Source organism: Rhagoletis pomonella, unplaced genomic scaffold (assembly GCF_013731165.1).
Source record: "Rhagoletis pomonella isolate Grant_MI unplaced genomic scaffold, Rhpom_1.0 Rhpom_scaffold_00006, whole genome shotgun sequence".
Taxonomy (NCBI): Eukaryota; Metazoa; Arthropoda; class Insecta; order Diptera; family Tephritidae; genus Rhagoletis; species Rhagoletis pomonella.
Genome location: NW_023458560.1, coordinates 15747030 through 15758030, shown reverse-complemented (window position 1 = coordinate 15758030; position 11001 = coordinate 15747030). Strand labels below are relative to the sequence as shown.

At 36.8% G+C, this 11001-nt stretch overlaps 1 protein-coding gene across 1 annotated transcript in view; it reads left to right on the top strand.

Annotated features, from left to right (window-relative positions):
• Window positions 1–10195: 10195 nt before the first annotated feature.
• The window catches only part of LOC118741792, a gene marked incomplete at its 5' end in the record, with an annotated part of 68640 nt that continues 67834 nt past the window's right edge, over window positions 10196–11001 (top strand). The window contains 2 exons of the mRNA XM_036473766.1: window positions 10196–10545; window positions 10702–10901. Coding sequence (XP_036329659.1) covers window positions 10196–10545; window positions 10702–10901 — 550 coding nt within the window. The remainder of the gene's footprint in view (window positions 10546–10701; window positions 10902–11001) is intronic.

The window sequence follows — 11001 nt, the reverse complement described above, 5'->3', positions numbered from 1 at the left end:
ACGAAAGCGCTTGTTTGAAAGGAAAATTGGCTTGGAAAATATTTTTTTTCTTAAGCGATTACCACAAAATTTGTAGAACAGTGTTATCGATATATTTGATGCTGGTCTTCAATTTCTCGTCATCCATTGTCCAGAACAATATTTTGAACGCATTGACTAGTTGAATCTTCAAAACCAGCTTACCCTTATGTAGGTATCAATTAGTTATCGACACTGCTTTTATTTCGATAAGGAAAAGTTAATTATAAAATATCGAAGAAAATGCGGGACAAAGGCAGGACACTTGGAAAAAATCAGTACATTTTGGGGGTTTTCTGTTTTGAAAAACTACGCAGGACAGACCTTTAAATAACAGTACGGTCCTGCAAAAAACAGAACGGATGGTCACCGTAGCTATATTGTATGCATAAACAGTAAGTAGTAACAGCAACACACCAACAAATATGAACTGTAATAAACGCAAAAAGTAGATAAATGCACGTGCATACATATAAATATGCTCATGCCAAGGCATATACATAAATGCATGGAAACAGTAGTAGAACGGTAGTGATGGCACGCGAAAACGTGAAGGTCTTGCCAGAATTCTGTTTTGCTTTTCATAGCCATACTCATTAGGGTGTCCCGTGCAGGTATGAACAAATGTTTTCTTAAGCTTTTATATCGCAAAAGGTGTCACTTTGTACATATTACAAAGGTAAAAAAAACCATGACGCGTCATTTTGTGGACTCACCGCACCTCGAAATTTTGTAAATTTTATGTTTTTACAGACTTAAAACGTAGACTCAAAATCATGCAAAAATCAATTATAAATAAAAGGAAAGTATTTTGTTATTGAAATTTGCGATATCAAGGACAAGATGGCGGAATGTTGCCAAATGAAATTTATGGGCAAAACTGTGGATCCATGATCTACGTGTCAAATAGAAGTAAACTGCATCAAAAAATCGCAGTTACAGTTTTTTTTCTTACCAAATTGATCCAATTTTACTGGGCTAATCGCTATGTCGCGACATGTCGTACAAAAAAATGTAGGTATAAAAGTTGTGAAGAATGAAATTCTCTACAACTTTCGAACTTCAACATGCTATGTATTTTCAAGAAAAATTGTCAAAAAAAGGCGAAAACCGTGTCAATGTAAAATGTTTTCTCGGTTTTTGGTAATTTTTTACAACAAAAAAAAACCTTCTATATAACAAATGTGGGAAATTAAATACTCTACGCAAAAAACTCAAAAATCTTAAATCTGAAATGGCGGAATGTTGCCAAATGAAATTTAGGGGCAAGACTGTGGATCCATTATCTACGTGTCAAATAGAAGTAAACTGCATCAAAAAATCACTGCTAAACTTTTTTTTTAATTTTCCTACCGAATTTATCTAATTTTACTAGGCTATTGAATTCTTTATCCTTCCCAGAAAAAATATATCTAGGGCTTATATTCAATATAAAATTGCAAAATCCTTTGATAGGGATGTTTAACAAAAACATTAATAAAATCTATGATGCTACTTGTTTGGTGAAAAATTGGACTATCGACGCGGTCGAGCGTTTAGTGACGCTAAATTGAGTTGTAAATTTCGGTGTTATAAAGTTGATCAAATTCTACGGTTAATTTTGGAAAGGAGAAGCATTAGGCAATCTTACTTACTTACAAACATATACTTTCTTCGCTGTGTAACCAGTAAAAAACTCGATACCTACAATAAAAGGACAAATTCTCAACAAGTTTCTTCAATTGAAAGCAAAATCAGTGCAGACCATCAAATAACAAAAGCATTCGTTTATAAAATCGTCTACTAGATATCTCTTTAACTTCTTTTACGGCAACTTCAGAGCACATTAACTTCATTATTTTTTATCTACACTTTGCAAAGAAAGTAAAATGCTTGTCTAGAGTAGTTACTATTGAAGTGGCGCCAGCACTCCGCTTTGGGGTTCACCAGTCGGCCTTCAGCCGCGGTCCAAATGAATTCAATGGCAAAACGGATGATTGTGGTTATACATAGCATATACAAAATTATCTACGTGCTTACAAAGATGAGCAACACAGATTGGTTTGGTCAATGGTGAACTTTATTGACTTCTTACCTAGATCTGGAAGTAGCAACCGAAAGTAGTGCAACACTTTGGAATTTCCAAAAGAAAATCCATATCAAAAAGAGGGTTCAAAGATAAGTATGTGCTTTAAATTTACGAAATAATTAAGTACAGCTGTTTAAAAATAAGCTGCTGCTGTTACACAGATGCTTTACCAACGAATACATTCTGCAAGTCTTTCTTCTTAACCGAATTTAAATGAAGGAGGAGGTTATCAGTTCGTCGGAATATATTTATTTATTTACTTTATTTTTTTTTTTATATATGTTACCGCATAACTTTGGACCACGTTAACCGATTTCGATTTTTGCATCGGAAACGTAGTGTCTCAGAGGTGGCCCCATACTAATCTGGTTTAGATCCAATCATTGGATCATGAAATACCTATATATGTATATATATATTTTTTTATATGAGAGTTGAAGTCGGTTTTGTTTTTTGCTTAAAAATTACTTGTTGTCTACTCCAATCCAAGCAACAATACCATTAATTTGTTGCACATAATTTTAAGCGAGCAAGCATGGCCAACAGTGAATTGGGTTAATACACTCGCGCTTGATCGCATCATGGTGCCGAGAACAAGAACGAGGTCGAGTCAAATATGCTTACAATGAAGAGCAGATAAGTCTGCAGCTGCTAAAATAACAACCACTTCAGCAATGTCAATAAAAGTGGCACCAATAAGTGGCATTGGCAATAAGAGTATTTAGTTGCGAATAGCAAAAGCTATGCAGTTTTCACTTTTCGCCTTGCATTCTCTCGCCTGGTCACTTCTGCCTGACTTGACTGACTGGCTGTTGGACGGTGACGCATTGAGTGAAACGTTTAGGGGTTTGGCTTGTCGGCGGTTGATGTCTGCTGCAGTTGCGCGGCTATGTTTACCAGTTGCTCCACCGCATGTTCAATGGCTAGTGCGGCATAAAAGTATTTGACGTTTATTTGATTTGTTGTCAATACATTTCAGCAGTGGCTGATGCCTGTTGGCGCATGGTTTTCACGCCACTGCGGCTACACAAAGCTTTCAGCGGCATATTTGTGTTGTTAGGTGGCTCCAACGCAGTCCAACCACGCGACTACTGGGCGCTCGGTTCTTTTGGCTGCCACAAGCAATTTGTCAATTCGTTACACTTTGATTGAGCTTCTCCACTTTTGCCGCAACCAAAATGCAGTCAACTAAATAAGTGTGTAGAGCAAGCGTTGGTCACCAATTACTGTTCGAATATTTGAAATTTTGTTAGAGAAAAGAAATAAATTAATCCCAATGGATTTTGGAAGTTACGTGGCTCTGGAGCAGATCGTATTGTTGTATATGTAAATCGCAAGTATAGATATAAAGAAAAGAATATAATAAATTGTTACTTTTATACTTCAGTAGCTTGGCTTTAAAGGTAACAGTTCAAAATAGAAGACCGCCAATTATTATTCTAGGCAATGAAAACATTCTAATTTTCGAAAACTCATTAAAAGGGGTCTTTGATAGTGTTTTCGCACAGCAAATCTCATTGAGGCGTCCGCGATAGCCGACTGGATGGAAATGCCTACTGCCAAACGGTATATCCTAGGACCATCATCCAAAAAAGTTTCTTTCTTATAGCGACCGCCTCTCATCAGACATCCGAGTGTTTTCCTACTATGAAAAGGCTTCTTATAAAAACCATTTCCCGTTCGGAGGCGTACTGTAACATGTGTAACCAAGGCGCTCACCACAATACACATTGAAATTGAACAGTAAAAAATATAAAAAGTTATTCAACGTTTTCTGTGTAAACTCATTGCCATTTCTTGTTAGGTCTGAACGGTCAAGCAGGGTCTCGTTAAGAAAGCGATTGGAATCTCAAAAAGCTTCAAATAGCTTGAACTTGTGGAACGCTCTCTTAACAGTTTTGGGACATGTTCTAAAGAGCAGTTCACTTAAAATGAATTTAGAATATGTGTTTCGATTGTTGTTCTTTTCCATATCCATATCTCTTCTTGGAAGCTGTTACATAAAAGTATAATAAGAGTAGAACAAGGCAAGTGGCGCAACTGGTAGAATAGGTTCTGAGGCCTTTATTTGTACAATGCAACAAATTTGGCATTTGTTAATTAATTTATTTTGAAAGGAATAAGTTTAGAAGTGAGGAAAATTGTTGCGCCGAGGGTTGAGCATTCTTAAGCCCATAATAGTTGTTCATTGTGATAGAACTATGTATGTATGTTTTGAAATTATCCTTTTAGAAATGTACACAGAACTTTTATTTACCTTTCAGCAAAAGCTGGAGCAAATCTTTGTTATAATTTGTTGAAGAAACCTAAAGTAAAGTCTCCCTTTCCCATATGATTAGAATGTGCTACGAAATAGTTTTTCGCCTTTTCTGACGAAAGTGTAATTTTGAGTTGCCACTTTTGAAGATCGTGTGCGATATATATAATTACTCAGTTATATGTAGCAGCCACAGAACTGAGCTATATAAGTATCAAATTAAAGTGCAAGTTGCAGTTGCAGTTGACCGTGTTTGTCACAAAAGTAAAAAGTGTCAGAAAAGTCGATAGTGAGCAGTATAAGCTATTGAAAAATATTAACCAATTTTCCTCGGAATTGAGCTTCGGAAAAGGTATTAGGTATTTATTCATAGTTTTGCAATATATTTCACGAACGCAAAAAAAATAAAAATAGTTGAGTTCACTTTCTTTTTTAAACACCTAGGATTCGCTGTCCATTAAAAAGGACCCTGAATGACGGCAAACCTCAAAGCTTTACAAATTCTTTGATGTGATTTTTGAAATGAACGATCCAAAATTAACCGGTACACATATTTAAAAAATTTTTAGAATCAATGGTTGAATTTTTGAAATTCATTGAATTGATTGAATTGAAAGGCCTAAGAAAGCTTAAGTTTAAAAGTGAGATACTTATTAATGTCTTTCACCATAAATGGCATAAATTTTCAGTGATTATTGCGTTTCAGATTACGACTAACAAAGCCCTTGGACATATATAGTTAAAGATTACTGTTTTCTCACGGCGCACTGTACGAAGCTTTGAGTAGAGTAAGGTCCTTTAAAAACTTAAAAATTATCCTGGGTTATAAGGTCTCTAAGCAATACAAGATTAATTTTGTCTTTCACGAAGTTCTTATTTAAATCTTGAGCTAAATATTGGAGTATATTCATGAATATGACGTTTTATTATATACTTAAATTCAAATGCTTAATATTAGCAAGTATTTCTCCTCCTAAATTCGATGCTGGCGATGCCCATGTATATACAACTACCTGCTCAGCTAGTGAGAAGAGTATGTAACTGCGTTTCGGAAGAGATGTTCCCCAATTTGCGTGTGAAGCCTGGAAAAGTGTTTACAGTTTAGAGTTAAGTGTTCAGAAAATATTACGTGCTATATATATTTAGTATCACCGCGTAAATTGCAGTCAGACAGTATCCTGTCGAAACGCCCAAAAATCGATAGGTCCGGTGTTTGGAGATGAAGAATTTTTCTTGACTCTCCTCGGTCCACCCGGGATAAGAAATGTTATGTGGTTGCTTTTTCAGCTTACATGAGGCACACCTGTCTGCTTTCCTGGTAATTTCATCCATGAACGTAGCGAGGTAGCGCCACCTGTGTCGCTATTCTTATTTTTTGATAATATTTTAGCGCCGCATTCCTAACTGCCGGCAACTCAAACTGTCCACATTCACGCTTTTCTGCACTATTTTTTCTAAATACGTATGTATTTACTCTATTTTTTCGTGGTAGCGCTCAATTGTCGCGCGGTTCGGAATGATGCGTATTTCTTTGCAGAATCTGCACATTTTGTCATACTAGCTGTTCCTGTATGGCTAACATTTAGTAGCCCATCTCAGTGATACAAAGAGAATCGTACATCGATTCCCACTGCTCATTTATATCCGGTCGTTCAAAAGTTTCTCGTTTAAGCAGGATTCAGAGTAAACTGCGAAAGTTCTCGGGGGTCGTTTGTGGCAGTAGCTCTTCCACGTTGAATTTCCGACACTCCTATATCAGTTATCAGTTTGGTCTTTCCTATTTGATCAGGGGAGACCCAAATGGCTTTATGGATGCTTCGATACTGGTGTATAGCGAGCCGTTTGCTTCAAGACAACAGGCCCGTGCTTATAGACAAATCGTTCAGAACAAATGCTGCTGTACTGATAGACTGTAGTGGGCGCTTAAACCGAATAAGTCCGAGTGGCCCCACCGAAGCCTCCCCTCACACCAGTTTGTTAGCGCACCACGGACATGGATGGCTTACGTTGGCCAGAGTCCAGTTGGGATTGAGTATAGTAGTGTCACAGTACCTACATATCAAGAAGAACGACAACAAGGACTTTCTGGACTGTGGAAATATCTGAGTTAGTTAAGCATCTAGTGCTCTGGAAGTTTGAATGCAGCACAGGTTGAGCCGAATTTACCTGAAATATCAACAGACAGTGGATTACTCATGGCGTTAAGTGCTATAGTGGAACTTGTCTGACGTGGTTCGATGCGTGCCAGGAAATAACATCTCCTACCTTACTAATAGCTCCCTCCAACAGTAAACGTCCCATTTGCCTTATAATTTATCGATATTAGGATTTTACGACAGCTCTCTATTTAGAATAATGCACTTTAAACTGGGTAAGAAGGTGATTTAATTTTTAATGTTGATAAAAATGACCAAGTCAAATTGTATCTTACTGGACTCCATAGTAAATTTTAAGTGTTAGCAAAACCACCTATACTTAACTTACTTATTGTCATTGTTATAGTGGGAAAACTAGCGACGTCGGTGGCATCAAATTTAACGAGCTGGTCGAATACCACTTTTCTTCAATTCTAACAGAACTCCTGAGGGAGTAATTAAAATGTTAGAATTGCGATGCAACCAAGATATTGGGGTAACCATTGAAGTCACAAACGCATGAAAACAAAACACAGCAACACGAATTCTCATTGCCCCACAGCCGGTGGCAACAAGTAACAGCAAGTATTTAGTGATGCGACTTTGTGCGCATGCGTTGTAGTACCTTTGGGAATAACTAGTCACATTCATATAGCCAGTAGCGTGTGTGTACGTATGTATATACATTAGAGCGGGTCAAATTTTTTGCATCAAAGGCACATCGCGATTATGGCTATTTGGGTCATTTCAAGCATTTTTGCCCAAGAAACCATAGGTTTAAAATGAATTTCGAGCCAGCGATTTTTTCTATAAATTTGTTTTCCAAAAAGTGGCTCACCTGTTGAAACAGCTGTATTGCAAACAAACCAAAATGTGTATCTGGGGTTTTTGGGGTCGAGGAATCCATTTCTGGTATTAATTTTTTCTTTTGAGGGCCACCAGAGAGCGCTTCCGTACTTTTTTTTGGATTTGAAGGCTTTTTTCCGAAAATCGACAACATTTTTGCGAAAATCCACGAAATTTTACTTTCTCATAATGCAATTTTAATTTTTAAATAGCCTAAAATGTTCAGCGTTGATAATTAGGGGGAAGGGAGGTGTATTCATGCACCACTTATATCGATTTTATTCAATTAGGACAAAGATTTCTTGGTTTTTTTCATTTGTTGTCTGAATTTTACAAAACAATTTTTTTTCTTATTTTAATATAATTTTCTTTTTTCAAAAATTCAAGTTAAAAGATAAAAACATATAAAATGTAAATATAAATGACAAAAAAAAACATAAACAATTTCTAATGTTTCAGTTTTTAATACGTATAACGTGTTTTTTTAATACTATTTGGTAATACTATTTATCGACATATTGTATGACAAACGACATGTGTGACAGCATGCTTTTTAATTTTCATACAGTGTTTAATATTTAAAATAAAATAAAAAACAATAAATAAAAATTAAAAAAAACAAAAATAAATTTTCAACACTGGACATTTTAGGCTATATAAAAATTTAAATTGCATTATGAGAAAGTCAAATTTCGTGGATTTTCGCAACAATCTTGTGGATTTTCTGAAGAAAGGCGTTAAAATTAAAAAAAAAAAAAAAAATACGGCGGCTCTCAAAAGAAAAAATTAATGCCAGAAATGGATTTCTCGACACATAAAACCCCCAGATACATATTTTGGCTAGTTTTCAATACAGCTGTTGCAACAGGTGCACCACTTTTTGAAAAAAATAAATAAATTGATAGAAAAAATCGCTGGCTTAAATAATCATAATCGTGATGTGCCTCTGGTATTTTTTTTGGGCCCCCACAGATCGACCCGCCCTAATATACATATATGAATGCATGCGCAGATAGAATAACAAATAAGAACAACGGCAACAGCTGCAACCAGAAAATAATAGGAATAAATACAAGCAACCAGCATCCGTTTACGAGTTGATGTTGCAACTGGCAAACATTAAGAGCATGCATATAGAATACTCGTTCCTGTCACAGATAGGAGTGGGGTATGGTAGAGAGCCTTGTGTGCCACGATGTGGATTCCGTTGACGTACTTGCCACTGCTTAAGCATGATTCTTGATTTATGATACTTTCGCATGAAACAACCAAAAGCGCACCAACCAGAGTGACAATTAGTTGTGGAGTGTCCGTACGATATTTGGATTTATGCACATAAATTTATGCATTTACTCTGCTGATGCAATTACTCGTAATATTTACATACTAGAGCGGATTACAGAATGATAACGAAAATTGCAATAATCAATGCAGAGAATACCAGAAGATGACAAATGTCAAGTGTCAAAAGCGTGCGTGAATATCGTTATTCGGTATACGAGACGAACATTACGTTCACGACTGATATAATCCGAAATAGGCATTTTTACGTGACGAGTTGCTCGTTCACGCCGTTACGATTTGTGCCCTTCACTAGTGAAGAAATCTGATGAGGATATGTGGGGATCTCCGAAATAGCAGCTATAACTTCTACCATTAAAAACCATTGTAGTTTTTTCACAATAATTTTTTTAAATAAAACGTCCTCAAGCTCAATAAAAAATGTTTAATATGATTTATTAGGCCAAAAAATAACAAAACCAAAAAAAATAATTTTTTTTTTCGAAAATTATTAAATAAATTAGACATTTTACTTCATCCCCTTTGAAAGGAACGAGTATGACATTTCGCAGGTGGCGCTCCAGCAATCGCAATGGCCGAGAGAGCAAAGCAGAGCACCGGTCCACTTATCAGCCGTACTCCTCTTCGCTGGTTGATCAAAAAGCTCGAGTGACCAGGGTTACCACTAGGGTTGTCAACATTTTCTAAGAAATTTATAGTACTTTTTCAAAAAAATCTGAAAAAATATAGTACACTTCAAATATATATCGATGGCTGAGTGCAAGATCGACCTATCTCAGCAGCCAGTTCGAAAACGAACGGCCCAGACGCGGCCTTCCTTGGTCCGATAGCTGATTTATACCTCTACCACCTTCGGCCATCGGAGCAACCGTCAAAAGGTAGGTGAATATTTCGCGCAGTAATGACAGCGAGGCTTCGATTGGTTGCCGGAGGGCAAAACACATGTTTCCTTGAATCTCAGAGGCTTTTGCTATTGGCATTCACAGTGCAAGCAGCTTCTGTGATTGCTGACAAGTTATTTTGCGTGGCATAAACACCTGACTGTGAGCGGCAGGAATTGTTTTGAAGAGTATGAGAATAATTCATTCGTAGATCTAAAACAGATTGAACGGAGCCCAAAAAGAGTGCAATGACCAGCCTGTAGTCCTAATGCTGTTTTCTATACGCGTTGTTTTATTTTAGTTTACAGTAGTGGTGGTCGAGTGGTTGGAGGATCGCAATATCATTCGGCAAGAAATTTTTCCGAGAAACATCCAATATAAAGTGTTTTTTTCAGCTAGTGGTCGACTCTTGATAGTTAATGGCAAACTTTCAAGTCGCTCATTAAAAAACACTCTGCCATTATGTAGTTGTTTGACAGGCGTTAAAAAACTGAGGCAGAAGTAAATGGTTTACTTTGGGAAGGCAAATTTTCTTCGTTAAAAAAATTATCTTTTGCTGCCTAGTTTTAAGTACTTAGTTAGATTTGCCACAACATCAATACTAAAAAAAAAAATGTTTGCAGGCATAAAATTCAACACTTACCGCGAAACTATATAATTACGTCCTTTCCTTTGTCTACTTATTCTAATTACAGAGATACGAAGTGTTTCTGGTGAGCCGAATTATAAATCCGTTAATTTAACCTGGGAAGTGGAGTTTGTGCCTTCCTACTCGGATTTGCTGTCGCAAGCGACCGATATTGATGCTATCACCAACAGCAGCGCCGAAGTGGAACCGCCGAAAGCGTTTCAGATTTTCTTTTGTGAATTGCAATCATTTGGACCGCATCGCTGTCGCTCCAAATTAGTCAACGAAACTCAACAGCTGGAACCAAACGGTAACAACGACAACAGTAATGGCAACAGTAATCATACCGGCAGCAGCAGCAGAAAGAACCGCCAGAACAATAATGTGGAAATTGGGCAGGCGAAAAGCAGGCAAGTGTTAACTCTTCTACCTAGTTAAGAACAACTGGGTCACTGATAAAAAGATACAGAACGGAACAGAATTAGAACATAAAAATGCTCACAATTTGTAATTTTTTCTTTACTCATTGAAATCTTCTTTGGCTTTCCAACAATCTCTATAATCAGTAGACGGGTACGTCATTATGCTGCGCAAATCGATAATCTTCGCATGGCCACCAAATACAACTTCCACATCCGACCACAAGCAAAGCGCAGAAATATGAAAATCACCGGCCGCTCTGAGCTATTCGGCAACGAAATCGACGATGAAGCGAAGGGTGTGCCACTTGACGGAGGCCAAACCATCATCATACCAACGAAAGGATGTAAGTATTTATTATTATACTTAGCTAATTTGTAATGTTGATGAAGTGGCAAATTATAGAGATTTGACAAACAAGTAAAATATTATGGGTTTTGTTTTTT